Source organism: Heteronotia binoei, chromosome 5, assembly GCF_032191835.1.
Source record: "Heteronotia binoei isolate CCM8104 ecotype False Entrance Well chromosome 5, APGP_CSIRO_Hbin_v1, whole genome shotgun sequence".
NCBI classification, from domain to species: domain Eukaryota; kingdom Metazoa; phylum Chordata; class Lepidosauria; order Squamata; family Gekkonidae; genus Heteronotia; species Heteronotia binoei.
This window is the reverse complement of record NC_083227.1, coordinates 85,178,378-85,203,743: the sequence shown is the minus strand read 5'-3', so window position 1 is coordinate 85,203,743 and position 25,366 is coordinate 85,178,378. Positions and strand designations below refer to the sequence as shown.

Genomic DNA, 25,366 nt, shown 5'->3' with positions numbered 1-25,366 from the left:
CTGAAAATATAATAAATTCTTCATCTAGAAACCTATTACCTTGGAGACAAGAATATAAACAAAAACCTTGGCAGCTACTTCATTTTTCATTTTATAAATCATGTAGGTAGATAGGAAATTGATGGAGATAAACAAAGGTCAAAGAGACAAACGTTATTGTTTATAGCATGAATTTCCCACGAGGGCTTCATCCTCATTTAAATGAATGTTAGGGAAACAATTCAGGTTTCCAGTAGTACATTGCCTTAGTGTACAACTGATTAAATTTCTTGGGCAATGTATTGTTAGTGCTGCCCCAGCAATGGTCTCTTGAAGTAGGGAGACTTTTTTTCTAATGCTTTATCATCAGTTGAAACATTAGAAATGGCCAGTGCTTGAGAGGTGGGATGCTAGATTGTGTTAGCGGAAGAATTTTCTTGTGAATAAAAAGTATTTTAAACTTCCTTGTTGGAGTGCTGTTGGATGGAACAGAATTTTCTTCCAAGTATTCTTGACTGCCAATATGGTACAAGGACAGAAAAAACTTCGAACTGTTCCACCTGCTTAATGCCCATGATCAGAATATGATTCTGCCCCTCCCCCACAAAGATTGGAGTGGCCTGCCTGTTATTAGATTTATTGATAGTCCATGGGCAATACCTATGTTATTAGATTTGGAGAGTGCCATTGTCTTTAGGTTGGTCAATGAGATTGGAGAGGTTTGCAACCTTTTCCAGCACACTTAGGATTTAAAAAACAACACTTCTAGGACAAATGACATTTTAAAATTGGAAATATATTTTAATGGTGTAAATTCCTAAATGTAAACATTACTATAAGTAGATTATGAATACTTATTGGAGACACTGTTTATTTATTTTATCAAATATATATCTCGCCTTCCGCTAACGGGCTCAGGGCAGAGTAGACTGTGAGTAGACTGAGTAGACTATGGATGCTTATTAAAGGCTTTTGGGGAGCCTTTCTGAATTACTGAGGAAATGCATTGTTACAGGTTACAGTTATTATTTAAGATGGTGAACCACCCTTGGTATTGAGAAATTTAAAACATTTGAATTTGAAACCAGTAAATGAAGGGGATATCCATCTGATAGAGGAGATAGTGGTTGAGTAGCTGCTGCAAAGAGTCTCAGCCCTGGCAAGATATGACAGCAGGCCCGCAAACTTGAAGGCAGGCACGCACTTGCTTGGGAATTCATTGCAATCAAGATCTTGGCCCTGAGAAAATTCAGGATCTCTCCCCCCCCCCCCCCCGGGGAAGGGAGAACTCATGGGAGAAAGAAAGGAGATCTCTCAGAGCCAGGGCAGTTTCAGCCTACCTTGGCAAGCTAAGTGAGGGCCCTAGAATCTCACAGAGGAAAAAGACCAGAAGAACATAATGGTTTTGAGAGAAGTTGAGAGAACCCCATTCTGAGGAAAGGTGGTATAACTGCAGGCTTCTACAAGGAGTTCCATCACTGAAGGGAGCTTACTGTACTTACGGACAACTGGGCTACTTCAGTTATGAGCATTTCCTTATGGAATTTGATATGGTTGAGGGAGCTGAATGAGGATGGAGTGGCCTGCCTATTATTAGATTTATTGGTAGTCCATGGGCAATACCCATGTTATTAGATTTGGAGAGTGTCATTGTCTTTAGGTTGGCCATTGAGATTGGAAGGCCTTGAGGCTTGCCCCAAATTCATGTCCTTTCAGGCCAGCTGGGGGCATTGTGTTTCTCAGATGTTAGCTGTGATTAAGACATGTTTTATTTCCTTAAGATTTATATCTCACCTTTCTGCCCTCATTAAGTGCCACCAAGGCAGCTAACCAATTAAATTAAAACATAAAATCACATCTCAAAAACCATTAAAACCAGCAAAAACACATCATTTAACAATTAAAGAAACCCAAACACATAGTTTAAAAATTAAAACCAGAGGTAAAATACATACAAAACATTAAGAAGAATAGGAGATTAGATTTATATCCCGCCCTTCACTACCCAAGGAGCCTCAGAGCAGTTTACAGTCTCTTTGCCTTCTCCTCCCCACAACAGACATCCTGTGAGGCAGGTGGAGCTGAGAAAGCTCTAACAAGAACAGTTCTGTGAGAACTTGTGACTAACATGTGACATCAGCAGGTGCATGTGGAGGAGTGAGGAATCGAACCTGGTTCTCCCAGATAACAGCCTGCACACTTAACCACTACACCAGACATTGGGTAGGAAGGAGGGATCGCCGAAGAAATGCCAAATGAAACAAAAAAGTTTTCATCTGCTGTTGGAAGATAGCAAAAGAGTGGAACGGATGAGAGACAGTTCCAGAGTTTTGGTGCTACCTCCAGAAATGACCATAGTGGTCAGGTAGGTTCATAAGGGAGTAGGTGGCCTTTCATGTACGTTGGTCCCAAATCATATAAGGCTTTAAATGTCGACACCAGCACCTTGAATTGAATCTGAAAAAAGATCGGGAACCTATGTAGGCTGTGTAGATGGGCTTAGACTGGAGTCATATGGTACATATGATCTGCTGCAGCGTTCTGCACCAGTTGAAGTTTCCAAACACTCTTCAGAGGCACCCTCATGTGGAGTGAATTGCAGGAGTCCAATCTAGGTGTAACCAAAGCATGTACCACAGTGGCCAGATATTTTCTGTCCAGAAGGGCCACAGCTGACTAGCTAGTGGAAGTTGGTAAAAGGCACTCCTGGCTGCAGCTACCACCTGCTTATCCAGCAGTAGGCCTGGGCCCAAGATCATCTCCAGATTCCATGTCGAAAGATGGATCATCCATGATAGGTAGTGTTGGCAGGAGACAGCATGTTATGCTTGAAGGGGATAGTAAATCCTTGGACATTTTTATGGAAACTCTGCATTCCACCTAGAGTACTCCTGCATCTCACCTATAGCACGTTTCCCTTGGGTTGGGAATCACTGCACTAGGGAGTCATCACTATTTGAACCCTGGAGGATGTGTCAGCAGCATTGCAAACCATGATCAGATCAAAAACAAAGGAGCTACTAATTGGTTGGAGAAGTTGAACTATCAAAGTACTACCATTAACTCCTCAGATATTTTACTACAGTGTTGCAGTTCCAGATGGATTTTTGAAAGAAAACTTTGTTGCAGTAGCTCACATGTGCATTGATAACAGCCACCCCATCCCCTAGAGCCAGAATTCTGAGAGAATTTTTTTGTTGCAAATATGTATGTTGGGAACTGTTCTGTAGGCAGTTCTATTTTAGGAGAATGAAGAGATCGAAGGACCCCATAAAATGGCATATTCTACCTCAGAAAAACAAGCATTGGCCATATGGTGTTCTGTGGGAGCCCTATAATATTTCCTGATCAGTTCTCCACTCATGCTAGTGACCAGCCACACACCCCCTGAAATGAACGTAATCAGTGAAAAATAATAAAGATTAATTATTATGAACCTCAGTTCATTACATTACAATTTTATAATCTGTCACTGCAGCAGCATCATGAATGTCACCACAAGTTTCTTTGCCTGACTCTCTAAAGACCCCCTGATAGCCTGGCACCTAAACCCAAGGAGAATTTGACACTTAGGTTTATGGTTTCTTGCACTTATCTAGCATGCTTCTCTGATCTAATGCAGCTTGCTTAGTTCTCTTCTGGGCTTATATTGCACTTTGAATACTGCATTAGGAGTTTAATGTACAGAGCTATCTTGGTGCAAGGGCATTTGATGCAGTGGCAGTTCTCTTAAGATTCTACAGACCATACAGTCCTATTAATATCTGATTTAGTGTATACTGAGGGACCTGTTCTTTTTTGCTTCTTTCTCCTTCCTCTGATATATATTTAACCTTTCTCTAGTGATTGTGCCATTTTTAGACTTGCAGAGCAAGCAAGGTGATACCTCAGTTAATTTTTAAAGGGCTGGAAGTGACTTTTTGGGTTTGAGAACTCTTCAAATAAAGTTCTTTTAAGTAATTTTATTTTAAAAATAGATAATAGGCTAATATTAATAGGGTAAAATTGAATATTCTTAAACAAATGAGCAGAAAGGATTGAGCGAGGGCTGTAACACAGCAGTCTTTTTACATGATACATTTTGAGTTAGCTAACATAAGGAAAGAGTTTGGGGCTTTGTAAAGACTATCATAAGAAACCATCTGTATTTTCTTTTACTGATCATACAAGGCAGGAAGAAACTAACAGAATTCATTTGAGCATAAGGTTTCATGAGTCAGATGCATGGAGTATACATCCATTAGGCTGAAGCTTCATATTAACAAAAGAATGGAGGGGGAGTGATGTTTTTTAACAACTTGCAAAATGAAGCATTGGAAAATAAAACACTTTAAAAGAAAATGATGAAAACCGCAGCACACTGAAAGAACGTACAAACTAGGGTGGCCATAATGTCTGAAGGCCAGCCAGGGACACCTTTTTTTGGGGGGAAGGTTGGGGTGCGCGCGCGCTGCCGGAAACAGGAAGTGACGTCACTTCCGGCGACGTCATGCCATCGCCAGAAACAGGAAGTGACATCACTTCCTGTGACATCATTTCTCCCGCGCCACCTGCCGGAAACAGGAAGTGACATCACTTCCCGTGACATTTCCCCTGTGCCACCTGCTGGAAGCAGGAAGTGACATCACTTCCTGTGACATCATTTCCCCCAAATGACATCATTTCCCCCAAATGCCACTGCCGGAAACAGGAAGTGACTTCACAGCACTTCCTGTGACATCCCCCAAAATCCCCCAAATATCACCGCCGGAAACACCAAGATTATTTATAGAGAGGGAAAGGGGGAAATAAAGTTAAATAAAACTCTTTTTTTTACTTTTTTCAAAGTGAGAAGACTAGAGAGAACGGGTTCCATGCTGAGAAGCCAGTCAGATTCCAGTGAGATTCCAGTGAGACTGTGCTGCATAATGCAGCCTATTTATTTTGTCCTGTTTGCTCTGTTGGCTCTATCTGCGCCACCTTCATCACTTTCGGGGTGTGGATCCCCCAGTGGGGTGGTCTCCCGACTCCTTCCGCCGGCTGTTTCTGATAGCCCTGCGCCCCCTCTTTCATTTGATATGTGTCCCGTGCGGGTGCCACCCTCCCGCTGGGAGGTGCCGCAAAATGAGCCCCCTTGAGGCTTATGGCGGCAGGGCTCGGGGGAAGCGAGCTAGACTGCTGTTCTTTTGAGGGGTTATAGAGTGTTTCGAGCCCGTCCCTGTGGCATCGGTCCCATCGTTGTGGGGCCCAGGGGGCCGGCTCAGCGGCACGCTGAAGCAGCCTGTCGGTCACTTCCGGGTTCCTGTCCTGCATCTCGACCTGTCACTAATAACACAGGTCACTAATAACACCCACAACGATGGGACCGATGCCACAGGGACGGGCTCGAAACACTCTATAACCCCTCAAAAGAACAGCAGTCTAGCTCGCTTCCCCCAAGCCCTGCCGCTATAAGCTTCAAGGGGGCTCATTTTGCGGCATCTCCCGGCGGGAGGGTGGAACCCGCACGGGACACATATCAAATGAAAGAGGGGGCGCAGGGCTATCAGAAACAGCCGGAGGAGGGAGTCGGGAGACCACCCCACTGGGGGATCCACACCCCGAAAGTGATGAAGGTGGCGCAGATAGAGCCAACAGAGCAAACAGGACAAAATAAATAGGCTGCATTATGCAGCACAGTTGAGAAAGTGCCTTATCCCATATACTGATGAAGTAAATACAGGATCTGAGAACAAAATTGCACCAGAAGACACAAACACAAAGCTCCCTTACACTGAATCAGTGCTTGGGTCCACCAAAGTCAGTATTGTCTAGTCCAGTCACAAACACAAAGCTCCCTTACACTGAATCAGTGCTTGGGTCCACCAAAGTCAGTATTGTCTACTCCAGTCACAAACACAAAGCTCCCTTACACTGAATCAGTGCTTGGGTCCACCAAAGTCAGTATTGTCTACTCTAGGGGTGGCCGGAGGGAGGGAGGGAGGGAAGGAAGGGAGGAGGGAAGGAGGGAAGGAAGAAAGGAAGGGAGGGAGGGAAGGAAGGAGGGAAGGAAGGGAGGAGGGAGGGAAGGAAGGAAGAAAGGAAGGAGGGAGGAAGGAGGGAGGGAAGGAAGAAAGGAGGGAAGGAGGGAGGGAAGGAAGGAAGGAGGAAGGAAGAAAGGAAGGAGGGAAGGGAGGAGGGAGGGAAGGGAAGGAAGGAAGGAAGGCCGCCCCCCCGCCAGCCGCCCCCCCCACTTTCGGCCCCCTCCCTTCCTGCTTACTTTCTTCCAGGACGGGTGGCGGGCTCTCCTCCGGGCGGCTGGTGCTGCTGGCGGGGCTGGCGGCGGCTGCGGAGGCCGGGGAGGCGGCAGAGAGGCCGGTGCTGGTCTCCGGAGGGCCTCCAGGGACCAGCGCCGGCCTCTCCGCGGCCTCTGCCACCGCCGCTGGGCCCCGCGCGCGCGCGCGGGCGGGAAAGGCGGCTAGTGAGGGAGCCAGCGTCCCTGCGCGTGCGCACACCGCCGTGCGCACGCGCAGGGACGCTGGCTCCCTCACTCGCCACTTTCCCCGCCCGCGCACGCGGCCCGCCGGCTCCCCGCTGGCTATACCGGGACTTCTAATGGTCCCGGTATAGCCAGCCCGGGAGCCGGGAATTGGGGGCCAGAACCGGGACTTTCCCGGGAGACCACCCTAGACCTCTCTCCAAGGAGTAATACAGTGAATTGACCTGACAAAAGTAGTAGCATGTATTGGATGAGGAAATTTTGGTACATTATTAGGCTTAATGATGGAGAAAAACTTTATAGTATGTAGGGTTGCCAAGTCCAATTAAAGAAAAATCTGGGGACTTTGGGGGTGGAGCCAGGAGACATTGGGGTGGAGCCAGGAACAAGGGTGTGACAACCATAATTGAACTCCAAGGGAGTTCTGGCCATCACATTTAAAGGGACAGCACACCTTTTTAACTGCCTTTCTTCCATAGGAAATAATTAAGGATAGGGGCACCATCTTTGGGGGCTCATAGAATTGGACCCTCTGGTCCAATCGTTTTGAAACTTGGGGGGTATTTTGGGAAGAGGCACTAGATGCTATACTAAAAATTTGGCACCTCTACCTCAAAAAATACCCCCCCCCCCAGAGCCACCAATACCCATGGTTCAATTCCCTATTATTCCCTATGGGAATCATTCTCCATAGGGAATAATAGAGTGCCCAGTAGACATTTCCCTCCCCCCCACGCTTTCTAAAGGGGGGAAGGGCCTCCAAACCAGGGAATCCCCTGCCCCCTCCCTCTCTCTCACACACAAATACTTACTAGATCTTCTTCCTGCAGAACTTTACTTGCTGTGAAAATGAAAGCAAAAGAAAGGGAGGGGCCGTTCTCCATGGAAACTATTGCTGACTCTTTCCAATGAAGCCCTTCCTGTTTCCTGTGCAGCCTTAAAGGCACACATTTTACAAACTGATCAGTTTGCAGGTTTCTAAACCTGCAGGAGCTCTACAACTACATGATGACTGTGGGGGTGGGGTTTCCCCCACTGGCCAGCTGGCTGGGGGCGGGGAGAAGCCTGTAAAAACGGGGGATCCCCGGCTGGGACCTGAGGATTGGGAAGCCTACATGCATGTTCTTTTCTCTCACTGGCCCAGAGTGAGTGGCACCAAAATTTGCGCCGTTTCTCTCCCCCCCCCCGCTTCCGGATTTTTGGAGAGCGGGGGAGGAGGCTGCAAATTCGGGGGTTGGGAAGCCTAATAGTATGTTCTTATAGTGTGTCTGTTCCAAGACTGCCACATAACGTTCTACAAGCAAACCAACTGACTATATAAGAATTGTGTTGCATCTTTCTTCTTCTGAAGCTGCACTGCATAAAAAGTATGCAGGGGAAACTGTGGCCAGCTGCTGTGTATGTTAATGACATGTTCAGTTTATAACAAATAGGAACCTGTTTGCATCACTATACTAGTTTGGCATGTTTATTACTTGGAAGAGACAGGTGGGCAGGCAGAAAGGTCTAGAGGTGTAATGTGGAAGTTAATTGAAATGCTAAATTACTAGTTACCTCACCCATATATGTTGGGTGTGTACAATATAGAACATCTTCCTTGTATTTCACAACAGTTGACCAAATGTTTAGTCCGTATTTGTTGATTCCAAGGGAAGCATAATAGTGCCTTGCCTGAATATCAAGGAAATGCAGCTGCTGTTCTTTGATGCAAGAAGAGAGGCTTGTAGGAGAAGATTTTCTCATTTACCAAACTGTTTCGCTCTTGGTTATTATAGGGGTTATTCGTCCAAGGCAGAAAGTCATACTTTCAAGTTTCAAGAGTAAACTGCATATTTGCTCTGAAAACGCAAGTCTGTGTAGCTAGAGAAGCCGCACCCTTCTTCTGTTGGCTCTGTTTCCAGTAAATTACTCATATGCTCAATGGAATGCTCAAGTTTAAAACACAGGCTGGAAACAGATCATCTAAAGGGTGCAGTTATATAGCAAATTTCCTTTAAAAAATGAACATATAACCTAATACATGATAATGTAAATTTAAAGATTTAGCTCCTAATTTGCTACTGCTTTTTAATTGTTAAAGCCTTTTAACAAACATGTGCATAAGGTTTTAGTTTATCCTGTGTAGAGAAACTTTCTGAAGGGAAAAAAGTATGTTAAAAATAGATGAATAATCTAACAATATTCACCTGATTACTGGTATTGCATTTATGTTCCATGTGGTTAGTGAAACAGGATCCAAATCTGAACTGCTAGATTTTCCCAAAACAAAACAGGAAGAAAAAGGGGCAGAACCCCAGAATCCAGCAACTAAATACAAATAAATTGTTACAAAAATGTAATAATGATGCTGGTAGATCTGCACACAACTTTCTATAAAAAGTTTCCAAATATCTAAAAATGTCTATATTCAGTTGTCATCTATATGCTGAGAGTTTAAATATTGATAGAGTTCTAAGGTCCTCCATCCACTGATTTTACTGGAGATGAGTATTTACCTTTCAAATGTTATAATGAAAATCTTTTAACTGTAGTAAGGGCACAAAGGGTCCATTTTTTTTTACCATTGGTTAGCCTTCAAAAGACAGACATGTAGTTTAAAATTTAAAAACTGTTATCTAAAAAAAGTGAACTGTGCTCAGTTAACTTTTGGCATTAAAAATGTGTTTGTTTTTAATGTGCCGTAGAACTCCTGGTTCTTGGAAAACTTGTCAGTCTTTTTCATTTTTTAAATTTCTTTTGGGTGGGAATTTAAATGTGTTAGCCCTTTTAATAGCAAATACATAGTGTTTATAATAGATACTACATAGCATGTATATTTTGGGGTAGAAGCAAAGCTCCAAGTGTAAGGCACTCATTTTGTTTCATTTTTATTTATTTTAACCAGCATTATAATTATTGCCATAACAATAGCAGTAGTCCTTCAAGAGTACAGAAATACAAAAATATAATAAAGCGAATTAAACAGAAAAAAACGAAAACTTGACCTGTAGAATTTACAATTTCTGAGCCTTTTCTGAACAAATTTAAGCTTCTATAAGTGTCAATAAACCACATCAGTGAATATAGCAATTCATATGGTAAAGAGAATATAAATCCAGGGTAGTATAATAACATTTATATACTTACAACTTTGTTGAGGTACTATAACACTATCCTTGTCCAACATAATACCTCGTATTTCTTGGTCTATCTACAAAATATATACTTAGAAAGTTTAGTTAGTATTTAAGCATAACAAAAACTAAAATATTATCTGTTACCAATTCAGATAAGTTATGATCTATATTTATCAGAATTGCATATCTGTTACCATTTAAAAAATTCATTTTGATTTTGCAGTTATTCAAGCATCGGGTTCCATATTGTGAAAAAATCAGTGTACTCAAGTTGTGGTTGAGATTGGGTTTTGATGTTGTCTGTAAGTTTAGCCATTATGTATAAGTGCCATAACTTTGAGTGCCATAAGTTTATATCTGGTGGTTTTCCTGACTTCCATCTTTGTGCTATTGATAATTTTGCTGCATGTAATAAAAATGCAATCATGTAAGGCACTTATTGATTGGCACAAATTTCTTCATATTTTGTGAAAGAAATGTTTGAATAGAAAATGTTCATATTGTACATTATTGGAGGTTGTTAAGGAATTACATATTTGCTGACAAAATTAATTCAGTTACTGTGACCTGTTCACCCTTTCAGATTTTTAATCATGCCTTAAAAGTGTGTGTTAGGAAGAAGTCATTACTTTTGATAAGAGGGAAGATAGCAGGTACTGAAGATACTTTAATTCTTGTAATTTTGTTATTTTTTTATAAACACAATTAATATATATATACGGCCTGATAATTCCTAATCTTCTTGTTGTAGGTAATTGTGGTGGTTGTGGTGGCATTGGACGCTGTGGCTGTCTAGTAGAAAATAAAAGTTGGCTACCAAATCCAGCCACATCAGGCTTGGATGCTGTCAGTTGGCTGTTGCTGCACTTGGGCTATCTTTTCAGAGGGATTGCCCCTTCAGTCTGTTGTAGCACAAACAAGAGCCTTGCATCCTTCGAAGACTAACAATAGTTATTATCACATATTTTTTAAGGGGCCACTTTGTGAATAAAAACTGTGCCTCTGATGGAAAGGAAAGAGAGTGTGCGCAATGAGCTCTTTTCTGGAATGATGCTGCAAGTGGGTGTAAGTTTAAATGGTGTTAATTTTGGTTCCATTGTACTTGTCAGCAGTTATTTTTAGTATATACGTATACAATCCTGTAGATGGCTTCATGCTGTTGTCCCACTGTAATCAGTGCAACTTAAAGTAGCATACCTGTATCTGGGATCCTTACCTTAATACAACCAGCCATTCCTTATTAACCATTTGTAAGGGCAGAAAGATATCATTTAAATTTTATAAAAATAAATAAATAAATTTGACTACTGGATTTAGAGGGGGAAGACTGAATTTGTATTATTGAGAGGCACTCTAGATTATCTAGTCCAGGGGTGGCCAAACTGCAGCTCAGGAGCTGCATGTGGCTCCTTTACACATATTGTGTGGCCCTCGAAGCCTCAAAGGCATGTGTCTCTTCAAATCACAGCTCCAAGCCAAGCTAGCCAGTGGCTTGGAGAATGCATTTAAAGTTAAAGTTGCTTTCTTTCTACCTCTCCCATCTATTTCCCTCCCTCCCACATCTGACATTCATGTCTTGTGGCTCTCAGCCATCTGACATTTATTCTATGTGGTGCTTGTGTTAAGCAAGTTTGGCCACCCCTCATCTAGTCCCTTAGAAATGGTTTAACTGCTTAATATTTTTTTTAAAAAAATCCATATTTGTTTTCCAGTCGTCTTTTCTTCCCAGTGGGAACCTAGAGTGACTTACAACACTATATACATTGAATATAAAACTATCAACTGCATCTTGGGCCAGTCCTGGATTAACCATAGACTAGAAGGAGCCCTTTGATTCTGATCCTCTGGCTTGCCCTGGATGTATTTTCTTTGCAACACAAAGTTAGGCAACTCTTCAGAGTTATGAATTAGTGTCATTTTCATCTGCCTTTGGGTTTATAGTTAACAGTCTGGGGCCTGAACCTTCACATGCCAACTTATATTCTATCTCCATCTACTGTCGTTTTTCAGACTAATTTCAAACTAATGTAGTGCTAAATATTTAGTTCCTTCTTTTCCCCTTCTTTTAAAGGATGGACATAAGCTAGTTGTGATCTGGGATAGGAGTAAGAAAGGTTGGTTTGACAGGATTTTTCAGTGTTTACAATGTGTAAAGACAAGGGGGTGCATGATATTTGATTCTTCAATGAAATTGAACAGATAAGATGGATATAGTTAAAGATACTTGCTTATGCATTTTGCTCTAAATGTATCTGGTTTTTGATAGTAAATTTTTTTTTATTAAATCACGAAGCATTTATGGGCTAGGGAAGAGATATAGTAGTATAATAGTAATAAAACAATGGAATAATATATAAATAATATCTGAAGTTTATAATATTTTTGATAGCATATTAATATGAGTTAAATTAACATAAATCCAATCACTTGGATCCAATCTACTGAAGTGCTCAGTATGGATTGTCTGAGCAAGGTGTCCAGTTGATGTAAATGAGAGGTTTTCAGAATGTGCACCTTTTGGAAGAATTAAACACCACCTCCTGCAATACCACCTCCTGCGAACAGTTCCTGAGTTTCACGGCCACTTTACTAATGATGCTACTGCAAAAACTGCAGCGAGGCATTTCAATGGATGTGTAAAAATGTATGAAAAAGCTTTATTGGCTGTTTCGTTTTATGCAGCCTTGATATTTATGCCTTGGTATCTGCAGTTATAATTGTTTCATCTCCTCCTCACTGCCCCCACCTTCCACTCCCATTTAAGTCTGTGGATCTGTAGCCAAGGTTAAATTCAGAGTGAACCAAGGTCTGTCAAGAGATCACTAAAGAACAGTGAGTATGAAAGTTTTAGCAGCAGTCATGCTGCCCACCTTGTCACACAGCAATGAAGAAGGAATCTTCTGCCTGTTAAATACATTCCACTGGGTCCTTTTGCCTCCTGCTTTCTAGTAGTGCTGTAATAAAGACAGTCTTAGCTTCACTGCAGTATGGTAGTGTGATAGGGGAATTTCTTCCCAACAGTATGGGGGAAAACTTCAATGCTTATTGTTTCATAAACTCTCAGCATTGAAGATGATGATACTGATAGATCATACAGCGAATGATTTATTAGAAAAATGTCAGCTTGTTAGCATGCTTCCCTAAGGCATAACTTATTTCCAGGGCGTAATATCCTCCAGGATAAAAACCCAGGCCTTATACAGAGGTGGCAATCTGATAGAAGGGAATGTGGTGGAATTTTGGAAAGGAGACGTGAAATTCATGCATCTAACAGCTATATGTACTATGTGTGTCTTATTAAGCAGAACTTTGACTCTCTCCCATCATCCCCAGTGGTCTAGAAGCAGAGATGTGTTTTCAGTATTCGAGAGCCCAGTGTCCCAGTCTTTTGTTTTCATTCTTGGTGATAACATGTACCATCCCCAAGACACAACAGTTATACCTTACGATAAGCCTGGTCAGGACTTTTTGAGCTTGGTAGGTAGATAGTGCGACTGATGATGCTGTTAAGGGGTGGGGGTCTGTTTTGTATCTTTCTTTTATTGCTCTATAATTTGACATCTACCTATATAGCCTGTAGTGTCAGTAGGGTATAAATACTGCTGATCTTTGATTGTTCGGGGCTACCGGGTGACTGTTCAATTAAAGCCTCAAACAACAGCCAAAGAGATTCCTTTTTGTATTGGTGTACACTGTGATTTGTTTTCTTCTTTATGTTATTACTGAATATCTTGGTTTTTACTTAGTTATAATAAACAGTGGTTTTGGAAACAGCTTGTCTCTTTCCTTTTGCCTAGTGGGGCCTTGGCTTCCTGCTAGTTACTGCTGAACCCCCATAGATTTTTTTTTCCTGCAAAAGGGGAAAGGGGGGGGACTTGAAGGGTGACTGTGAACTAAGGAGGAGCTTCATGTAATAGATATGTGAACCAGAAAAAAGAAGCCATGGTGGGGTAAATGAGCTGATCTTTAGATTCAAGTTTCTGATATTAGATTTTTACATATTTATGTCTTGCTAATCAGTCATATTATTTGCTATATAAGCTGTCTTTTGACTTTGCTATTTAACTGTAAGTCTCAATTCTTTTGCCATGTGTTGATTCAAATGGTTTCCTTGTTTTGTTAGTAAGACACTTCATGGTTTGATACATGTAGCTCCACTAATAAGATGGGAGGGGCTGTGGCTCAGTGGTGGAGCATCTGTTTCACATGTTCAATTCCTGGCATTTCCAGTAAGGATCAGATAGTAGGTGATGTGAAAAACTTCTGCCTGAAACACTGGGAGTCTGAGTAGACCATACTGACTTGGTGGACCAGTGGCCTGAACCAGTATAAGGCAGTTCCATGGGTTCAATGTTAATTTTTTTAATGCAATATATTATGCACTAGGAATAAAGCCTCTTGTGGGAAGATACAGTGGGTTCTAGAAAGAGGCTGGGAGCATGCATCCTGGGCTTGGTAATGGAGCTGGGGTGGGATGCGAAAGACAGACAGATGAACACCAGTAGTTGGACAGACACAGCAAAATAGAGATAGACAGGCTGAAAGACCAAGACAGAAAGGTAGGTAGGCAGAGAGAGAGACAGAGACGCAGATAAATGATGGAGTAACACAGAAAGAGGGAAAGATAGACAGAGAGGTGTGCTTGCGGAGGCCATGGTGTGCTCTGTGACCTGGATCCACCAGTCTGGGGGAAGCAGCAGTGGTGGTACTGATGCCCTGTGAATGGGTGAGCCTTCTGTCTGCTTCTCCTCCGAAGGAGACTTGGCACTTCTCCAATTGGACTGGCAGGGCTGGCTTGCCTCTCCCAGGTGAAGGGGGGAATTGGCTGTGTGGGCAGCATATTGTCCAGGGGATAACAGAGAAGGAGGCAGCGGCCGCAACTGGCAATGATAATCTTTGAGGGCAGCAGGCTTGCACGGCATGCGGTAGCTCCTCCCTTCCCTTCCTCCCCAGTGGGAGGGTGAGTTGAGGGCTATTTAGTGCATCAGTGGTGGCTGGTGGAGGGGGCATGCTTGCAGGCTGCTTAGGCCAGTCCATGGGTTGGCCTGGGGCCACTGGTCTGAGGGAAGCAGTGGGCAAACCTGGGCAAACCTTACAGGTCCTTTTCCTCTTGAGGAGACCCACAGAGCGGTGGAGGAGGCGGCAGTGACAACGTCCTCTTTCTCTGCTGCCTAGTCCTCCTCCAGAGCAGCAGGCGGTTCCATGGGGTGGACACCTTGTGCTGCCAGCAGAGGGCAGGCGGATGATGCCAAGGCGTGTTGTGGAGCACTGGCACAGCCGCCTCATCCAAGCTGGATGATGAGCACAGAGTGCTGGCGGAGGAGCACCCTCCTACTGCACGAGCCACAGCCCTGCCATGGCCCTCTCGGCCTTCTCCATCCCTACCAGTGCCTCCAAGCCCTGCGCACATGCATGGAAAGTCAACCCAGACTGTTCCCTGGAAGGTCAGATGCTGAAGCTCAAATACTTTGGCCACCAAATGAGAAGGGAGCACTCCCTGGAGAAGATCCTGATGCTAGGAAAGACAGAAGGCAGAAGAAGAAGGGAACAGCAAAAGATGAGATGGCTGGACAGTGTTACTGATGTAACAAACACGAATTTGAGCAGACTTCGGAGGATGGTGGAAGACAGGAGGGCCTGGCGTGACTGTCTATGTGGTCACAGAGTGTCGAACTTAACTGTGCGACTGAACAACAAAATTTCTGGTCTGAAATTTAATAATAAAGATTCCATAGTCAGATTAATTTCTTATTCTCTAAGTATATAAATTTCTTTTTGTATTTTTTCCTGAAAGGATCGAATTTTTGGACATTCAGCCCAGCAGTGGATATATGTACCAATTTGTTTACAATTCTTCCAGCAGTGTTGTTATACAAATTTAGTAATATGAGAAAACTGTAAAGGAGTTAAATACCAAAAAGTCATCATTTTAAAAGATTGTATAAGGGAGAGATTTAATCACTGTTTCTGTGTTGATATAAGTAAATGAGACTTGTGATTCTGAGTTTGGCTTTCTTGAATTATACACGATTAGATGTGTACCCATTTTTAATCTTGGGTCCGTTTCCCTCCATTCTCTGTAGGTGCTTGATAGAATTATAACCATAATTTAAATTTATTTAAACGTTGTTGGTATCTGTTATTACTTTTAACTAATGAATAAAACTGTGACATATTTAAAGTGAACAATGTTCTTTTAAAAATAGCATGCAAAAAAATTCTACAAATGTAATTGTGCTGGAGCATTCCAGAATTCATAGCATAAGAATACTTGTCATGTCAGTTGTTATGAAGACTACAGTGACAAACTTTAGGAACAGAGAAGTATCTAAGCAGTAGTTAGTAGCTATGGTGATATGTCTTGCAGCAAGTCAGTCAGCTATATATAAACTATATTATTTGAAAATTAGTACTCATCTGATTTTTCTTAAAATAATTTTCATTACTGTCACTAATTTTGATACAGAGCATCTGATTTTTCTTGAAAAATAAGTGCTCTGTATCAAAATTAGTGACAGTAAAAAAGAAAAAAAAATTTTTATAGTGTACATGTGTCCTAAGGAAAGATGCTCCACTCTCACAAAGATACCTCATATTGCTCTTCCTATGACTAGTGCATTAGTGTTAGTTTTATCTTCTGAATGATTGCTGAAAAGTTCAGTGACAAATATTTGTCTATACCTAGTCTAGTTTCAATCAATCTTTATTGCATTAGCAACGCAATGCTGTAGCAACTAACAATTAGACTTACCTATAGTTTAGCACTGCTTAATAATGAACGTTATTTCATCAGTATGCAAAATGAATACATCTGTTTCCTCATATCAATTTAAGTATTGCTCTCTTCCATGTATGTGATTGCAAAACCCAGTGAAGAACCTCCCTTCCATTTCTGTCACTTGTTCTTGAAGGAAAGAAGTGATGCTTTCTCTGCTGAAAGCTGGGCTCTTATTGAAGCACAGCGGCACTTGCTGTTGATGAGCCACTAATGGAGTTTATGGAGCTCAGATTTCCAGCTGTTCTAGTTTAAAAGAACTTTGCCTTTGTTGGCAGTGGCTTTTCAGATATACAGTACTGGGATGTTCAGATATACAGTACTGAGTTGGATGGACCAATAGCCCATTGAATGTGTTCTTCCTTTTCTGTTCTGAAAGGGTGATACTGCTAGTGGTAAGGAAAGCAGGGCTAAGATAAGGGCTAGGAGCAATATAAGCAAGCAAAGCCGATGATTGGTAGTTAGTTGCCTGTTACTGTAATAATAATAATAATAATAATAATAAGTTTTTATTTATATCCCGCCCTCCCCGCCAGGGCAGGCTCAGGGCGGCTTACAAAAACATGATGTGGTATCATGATATAACAATACAGGTAAAATCAATTCGCAGTATAAATACAAATACAAATATAAATATAAATTAATGTTAAAAAGCTAAAACAATACGGTGGTGCTACAGTCTCTATTTATCCAGGCAGCGTAATATTCAGTCCGGTCACGTCTTGAAGGCTTCTTGGAAGAGGGCAGTTTTGCAGGCCCTGCGGAACTGGTTGAGGTAATCACAATGTCTCGAGGCATAAGCTTTTATGATACAGAGCCCTTATCATGTCAGATGCATGAAATGACTATAATAATCACTATTTGAGACTACAGCTAATGTAATCCCAGGCTAACAAGATTGTTTACTCTTCTGGCTGTTGTTTTCATCTGTGTTCTGCATAATAATTCAAACATCTACTTTATTTTTATTTTTTAAAGCTGTTCTTAGACACTTTTCTTCCTTTTAAGGGAAAGGAAGGGGGCTTAAAGTGTGAATAAAGTAATTACAAAAACACAGTAAAAATAATATGAATAAAACAACAATTACACTAACTGTGATATGGACCCATGTCCGTCCTGGTTGATACGTGCTTGCCAGACGGAATTGTGAGCCCCATTGCAGGTGATCAACAGGTCCCTGATTGAAGGAACCTTTCCCATGCCCCTTAAGGAGGCGGTGGTACGACCTCTCCTCAAAAAACCATCTTTGGACCCAGCCGTATTGGCAAACTACTGGCCAGTGTCAAACTTGCCCTTTCTGGGTAAAGTCAGAAATGTGGGTGGATCACGCATTTGGCATATCAGCCTGAGCCCGCCCACATTGTGTCTGAAAGGCTAAAAGGGCGCAGACATCTTACACTCGTATTCATGTTTCCTTTTGCTTACACATGTATTTTTGATAACTGCTGAGCTGGTATTAGTTTCTGTAGACTAGGCAGACACGACCTCATGGTAAAGGGGGGTATGTCTTCCAGTTAGTGCTTTTGACTGTTCGATGCTGTAAGCTGGTTTATTTCTGGCGCAATTGATGCAGAGATAAATAAACCCTTGCTCAGAGAGGCAAGGCAGAAGCATTTTCTCCTCAACACGCGTGTTGTGTGGTTCATCCCAACAAGAGGGAGTTACAAAACCCAAGTTTCTGTTTAGATCTGGGATGGCAGGAAGTGGTAATCTCTTGATGAGTTCTAAATCAGTACTTTGGGATTCAGTTCTCCCTTGAAGGGTTGGGATTTTTGTTTGTTTTGTTTTTAGTAGTAGAATGCTGACATTTAGGGGGTGGAAGTGGAAAATTATTTTTAGTACTGATACCCCAGTGAAGCTGTCCTGTGTGAAGAAAAGGTGATAGTGTGAACAGTACCCCTATAGAGTTGTTTCACACAGCACTGTTTCCAGCATTATAGGAGGGTATTACTGATACTGAGTATTTAAATGCTTCATGTTACAGTTTCTTGTTTTGTTCATTTGATATCACTGTTTGTAGGTTGATCTGATTTGTATTTCTTTTCTCATGTGAATTAACACAACTAATTTAGTGACATCTATATTTTCTTATGTGAATAAACAACTAATGTAGTGACATGGGAAGAGATCAAGCTGTACAATAGAAGAGAGGGGTAGTATTGAACCTGTGTTTGAAATGGTCATGTGCCATCCGACTATAATGCTTGAAAAGTTCATAGAAGCTTAATTACATGATGCATAAGCATTTAAATGTTTGTGAAATCTGTAACCTTACAAAAGAACAAATCCTTTGTGTTTGCATTTGATTGGTACCAAGGGTTAGAGTTATTTATCTTAAATACTATTGGTTATGTTTAGAAACATACATGTATGTAAACACATGTACTATAGCCTTGCATGATACTTTCATAATCAGTTAAATGAAATGCTGACATTTGTTTCGCTAGATTAATGTACTATTTTGTTTTATCTATTGTTTTATGTTTCTTTAAATGTATATCCCTCCACCCTCTACACTTCAGAATGCAGGGAATGTTTATTAAAACAATAGAATAACGTCTGAGTCCAGTGGCACCTTTAAAGACCTATAAAGTTTAATTTTGGGTACAAGCTTCCATGCACATGTACGCTTTACTGAATTAAACCCAGAATTAAATTTTGTTGGTCTTAAAGGTGCCACTAGACTCAGACTTTGTTCGGTTGCTTTAGACCAACCCAGCTACCACCTGAATCTTTCTTAAGACAAATTTAAGTCTAGCTCTCAGTCCTAAGGTAGAGCATCATTTGGGCAATTGGGCCTAGCACTGGCTTTCAGTCATGTAGCAATTAAGCAGCTTTCTACAGTCCCCCCCCCCACCCCGAAGTCAGCCCTTCACTGAGAAGAGTGGATCAATGGGCCTGAGGGCTGCAAGTTTCTATTTGGTTCACAACTCTGGTTAAAAAGGAAGGTGCTGAAGGTGTACTGGGCATTCAGAAGCTCTCTCTCCGAGCAAAGACCCTCAATCACACTTTCAGCTTTTATTTTTGTTGTGGATACCCCATCCTTTGCTATGTCTGCAGGGCTTGCTGGTTAGTATGGCTGGGAGGGAATTTTATCCAAGACTTTGATTGGCTAGTAAGCCATAAGTTTTTTGCCTTCCCCATAGCAATGTGTGTATACTGTATACATTTGGTTGTACCTTTAGTAAGAGCATAACTGTCACAAATGGGTGTTGGCATTGAGGCATGGCTGGGGAACATTGTACAGGTCGACCAGGGTGGGCTCCCTGCATGACCAGAAAGGGCGGTTCTTTTAAGGGGTTTTGGGTGTGCCTGTACAACAGACAACATCAGGGCAGATGCATTGGTCACACCCTCCCTGGCTGCCTCTATGTACCAGGAAGTCCGTTCACAGAATTCCTATGTGGTGTCACCTCCCTGTAGGCATTGAAGGGTGAACTCTGTGGCCCCTCTCCTCCCCAAACCCTACACTTCTCAGACTTCATCACAAAATCTCCAGGAATTTCCCAACCAGGAAATGGCAATCCCTAGCTAGGACTGGCCCTATCATTCCTCAGAGTCCAAAATAGGCCTGGAAAGGACCCTGCCCCCCCCTGCCATTTACTTATAGAAACTGAAGCCTGGAATGCTGTGGTTGCCTAGCAACAGCCACTGATGGAATCAATTTTTAAAGTTACATGCACGCCTTTTATCATTTTCAAGTTTTTAAATCTCCCAGTGATTTTTTTTAGGCTTTACATTTTTCTGCAAACATGGGACCCTTTTCAGGTTTGTAGAAAGATCTGTTTTGCCCATGCACAGCTGCAGTCACCAGATTTAAGCATCCAAAGATTTTGCTGACTTTGCTATTAGAATATAAGATATACAAGAACAAGGGAGGTTTCTCTTGCACTTTTGTGGACTGGGTACCAGTTTTATATGTTGACTTCTAATCTTCATTGTACTTCTCCCACACTTGCAGATGACTTATGGCAGTGTGTGTTTCTCTTACAGTTTTATCTTCAAGACACTAAGAGTAGTAATGGTACCTTTATAAATAGCCAGAGATTGAGCAGAGGATCTGAGGAAAGCCCACCATGTGAAATTCTGTCTGGTGATATCATCCAGTTTGGTGTAGATGTGACTGAGAACACGCGGAAAGGTAAGAAAGCTTCTGAGAAATACAGAATAGGCAGTATGGATCTGACATTGTTATCTGATTAAAAAGAATTATTCATGGAATCTGGCAGAAATACCTCTGTGTTCATACAGTGTATATCACTTTGTCAGCTGGGGATGAGTCTGTTCTTCTAGAATGTAACACGCTTGTAAGGATGCCTCTGATATGCTAAAGTTTAAATGCCTTGTTATTAGATAGAAAGCTAGATAGAGAACAAAATGAACTCTGCCAGTCAAGTTCTGATTAAATACTGTCTGTTAATTCTTTCATTTTCCATTCTGCATTCTTGTAGCCTAACTTTATTGGGCTCTGCTATGCTGATGATAACATTAGCTGCTATAGTTATGTACTGAGTTGGCTTTGCTGTTGCTAACTGTGCCTTATGTTTCTCTGCATGTACTTGTGATGTTTTTTCCAGTTATTTCTTTACATTTTCAGTGGTGCCAAAGCACTGCAAAATGTCTGAAAATTAAAAACAAAGTAGAATATTCAATTATTTGCATAGTTCTTACATTTTAACTAATTTTTTAAAAAGCACTGCACTAGAAATTTAATCTCTTCCATTTAAAAAAAAAAGACGGGCACAGCTATCTTGACATGATGAGTGCTGGGTGTAAAATGGATTTATGAACGTGTTGATTTTAAAAATACCATTCATACAGAGATATAACACTTGTCTCTAAATTCCTTTCCTGTTTGTTTAGCTTGAAGTTAACATGTTATTCAAGAAAGAAAGCAGTAGAGCCACTCTGCAGTATTTTATTTACTACTACTTGTATTTTATATCCCATTCTTTTTCAAGGAGGATTAAAAGTGGTAATCCAACCTCATAACAGTTATGAAAATGTTCCTTGTCCATGGCTGCTTTCTTAGCTGTCCATCACCTTTTTATCCCACCCTTTGTTCAAGGAGTTCAGGTCCACGGTTCTTTTTCTCCTCCTCCTTAGGCTCACAGCAACTCCTGTGAAGTAGATTAGACTGATGGGTCACCTAGTGAGAGTAATGGCTGAACCTCCAAAACATTGGCAATAAAGTACTGATACTATTTAACAGTTTACCCTGGTTGGAAGAGTGAATGACCAAGAGCCCTTTGGCCCTTTCCAAAAGATTTTACCTTTGGTCATGCCCAGGCTTAAATAGCTACAGCAGGAAGAAAACAGAAGCTCAGTCTCAGTATTACACAACTGGCAAAGATGTTTCCAAGGTATAAATATTTCAATAAATAATTAAATATATGTATTTTAAATGTTGGCCACCCTGGAATGTATCCGGGGCTTTTTTTCTGCCAGAGCCTACAAGAGTGGGGCTCTATCTGGACTGGTCAAGGCTCCTGTTGGCCTGACCCGCCATGTGGCAGCCATGTGCTCCCAGGCCAGGCAGTATGGCCTAATATGCAAATGAGTTCCTGCTGGGCTTTTTCTGCAAAAAAAGCACTGGATGTATCATAGCAGTTTCTCTCAGATAGCTTAGACATACTAGTTTCAGAGAGGATCCCTGTTGGTCTGCAGGAGAACAGCTAAATTTGAATTCAGTAACATCTTAGAGATGAGCAAGATTTTTGGTTTATGAATCTTCAAGCATCAAAGTGTCCTTCGTAAGATACAACTAAGGGAGCTTTGACTCTTGTAACTCATACCCTGAACATCTTGTTGCTCTCTAAGATGCTACTGGACTTGTATCTAGCATTTCAAAATTAGTTTGTTCAAATTGTGTTCACTAATTTCCTATGTTGACTCAAAAATATCAATCTGTATTTTGGATGCACAGAGTATATTCAGTCAAGGTTCTCTGTGCAAGGAAATCTGTGCTTTGGCGCTTGAACCTGGCAGTAGCACCTTTAACAGAATCTCTTAGGAGCAACCCTTATGTGATACTAAACCACTCAGCTTTTGTTAACTATCTCTCTGAAAAAGATGGTTATCATCCAGAGTACCACGCATGTGAACATAAAGTGCTTTCATATGTGCTTAGGTGCACATGTGCTGCTCCTCCTTTTGTGAATTACTGTTGCTTCTGCTAGAAAAGGGGAACTGCAAAGTTTCTGTGCATGGACAGAATACTCTATGTGGTTCTTTGGATCCCAGATTCTTTGAAGAAATGTCTTACAATGAAATCTAGAAAGCTAAAGGTTTTTTTTTTTTTTTACAGTCTACCCATTCATGCACAGTGTTTCTTCTTTTACCCAAATTTGGTGCCCTCCTTGAAGATAGATTCAGTTCGGTCTGAAGCAACAGAAAAAACTTTGAGTCCAGTAGCACCTTTAAGACCAATGTTTTTTTCTGGGTATAAGCTTTTGTGTGCAGATAAAAGCTTATACTCAGAATAAAACTTTGTTGGTCTTAAAAGTGCCACTGGACAAACTTTGTACTCTCCCAAATTTGGTGAATAGTAGCATTGGCTTGGATCCCAGCTAGCATTTATGAGGGCTCAAGGACTTCCCCCCCTGCAGTGTGCACATTCCCCTCCTGCAGTGTGCACAGTGTGATTCCCCCCCTCCCCCCTCCAATGTGTGCATGTCAGCTGAAAATTTTGGGAGTGTTTTTTGCTGTCACAGAAAGGAGGCAGAGAAATTATACTCTGTGAACAGGAAACCTATCACGCTCAAAAACTCTAGTTGGGTTCCAAGACATTGTTTACAATCTTGTAGATGACAGGACTATTTCAAGCTGTTTTCATTCTTCATAAGTTCTTATTGAATAATTACTTAAAACTTACAGTGTTAATATTCTTTCCAGTCACCCATGGATGCATTGTTTCCACAATAAAACTGTTTCTTCCAGATGGTATGGAAGCTAGGCTGCGGTCAGAGTAAGTGTAACTTTAAGTCTGGTTTTCCAATGTCCAGCAGGAGTCAGATGTTTGAAGAGTTAGGTGATCAGATATGGTAGCAAAATTTGTTCCATATGACAGCTGTAGTAAAGAAGGCTCATCACGACCCTTATGAACTGTGTTAACAGAACATGAAAAGCAGAGATGTGGGGTGGAAACTTTCCCAGTGCTAAAATTTTCCATTTCTGAAGAATTATAATTTCATAAAATTAATAATAATGAATGGATGCTAGTATAACATTACCAGGACATTGCAGGTAGAAGTTTGGCAGTTTCAGACTCAGCTTACAGGGCTTTTATTACAGGGCCTACTATAAGTTCTTGGACGATTGGCTACATTAGGGGTGTGTGGCCTATTATGCACAGGAGTTCCTGCTGCAAAAAAGCCCTGCTTGTAATTACTATTCGGATCATTATTCCTAGGAGTTGCATGATAGAATATTTGTATGTTTTATTGATTCGTAAATTGTGGGGGGATAATAAAGCAACAATGGCAAACCACCCCATAAAAAGTCTGCCGTGAAAACGTTGTGAAAGCAACGTCACCCCAGAGTCGAAAATGACTGGTGCTTGCACAGGGGACTTTTTACCTTTACCTTTAATAAAGCAACAAAAACATAAAACACATTAAAAATGAAATATGAATTTACCTGATAGGCTGTGCAGATTAATTCAGAACCAAAATGGAAATTCTTATTTTTACGTCTTTGATGTGGCAGAAGGGATATTGTTGTTACCTATTTGTTATGGAATAACAAGTAATGCAAGTAATGTTCTGGAGAGTGATGGTGAATCTGAGGTAGCCCAGTGACTTCCCTGGAAGAGGGTTAAACTCTGTTGAAATACATGAGGAGACAGTCACCTCTACAGCATGTGGTATATGTCTTTGAGTGTGCTAAAATCACTGTGTCAAAAATTTTCAGTTTCTTTGGGTTTTCATTAAATTTAAATGACCAAGGAAATGACTGTTCTATATTTTTAAATTTTTACATGTACTAGTCCAATAAAAATAATTCCACATAAAGCTTTGAATTTGTTCAGCTATAAAATTTAAACCACTTTTTTTTACAAACATTTCAGGTGTTTATTGTTATGGAAATATAAACATAGGGTATTATTTAAAATTTTTGTTGAACTGTATAGTTCAAAATAAATATGCTGCATCAGTTCATGCTCTATTAAGGGTATTTCCAATTTTTTCTGGAAAACCAACATCACTGATGAAAAGTATTTTTTTTTTAATTTAAGCTTAATTAATTGTATGGTTGTTTCATGCCATTATTATATAATAGAATACTTTATTTTGTTGAAGTCTTTTATTCAACTTCTATTCAACTCCATCTAAAGCACATTCATTATTGTAAAAAACACCATGGAAAACTTTGTAGAAATTGTAACTTTTTGCAGTTTTACTAGTAGACAGTTGGAAGGAGAACTTTTAAAAATAAAGTTACTTTTTCTTTAACAGTGTCATCCATGCTCCGTTACCTAGTCCTGTTGATAAGGTAAGCTTTAAACCATTTGTTTCCATCTGTATACACAGATGACATAAAAACATTAAGAGGACTTTAAAGATCATAATGTTCTCATACTTTGCCCATAGACAACTCTTGAAATCCACTTTATTTGAAGGTGTGAAGTAGTAAAATAATGCTATCACTAATCTGTGACAAGAACTGTGTATATTCCATCATTTATATTAACACAGAATTAATAGAACTTTTCTGGTCACACAATTCAGCACTGACTGAATTATCAACTATGTATGGTGTGTGTTATCTGAAATTTCTAGGTCTATCAACTGTGAAATACATTACAGGGTATTTGAGCTATCCAAAATGGTTCAGAAGCTGGGTAATAGGACTTTGCTATAGTTAAAGACAAGGATCTGTTGTCTTGCCTAATTTCTTGTTCATCTTAATCACTGTCAAAAGCAGTGATTTTACTGGGAAAGTTGGTAGAAAGCATTATCAAGGACAGAATGAGTAGGCACATTGATGAACACGGGTTATTGAGGAAGACTCAGCATGGGTTCTGCAAGGGAAGATCTT

General features: G+C 40.9%; 1 protein-coding gene across 16 annotated transcripts in view; it reads left to right on the top strand.

Annotated features, from left to right (window-relative positions):
- The window catches only part of SLMAP (sarcolemma associated protein), a 166,802-nt gene that overhangs the window by 51,908 nt on the left and 89,528 nt on the right, over positions 1–25,366 (top strand). For all 16 annotated transcript variants that reach the window (XM_060239748.1, XM_060239761.1, XM_060239764.1 and 13 more), the window contains exons 3-5: positions 20,321–20,468; positions 23,222–23,294; positions 24,784–24,820. In XM_060239748.1, the coding sequence (XP_060095731.1) occupies positions 20,321–20,468; positions 23,222–23,294; positions 24,784–24,820 (258 nt within the window). The remainder of the gene's footprint in view (positions 1–20,320; positions 20,469–23,221; positions 23,295–24,783; positions 24,821–25,366) is intronic.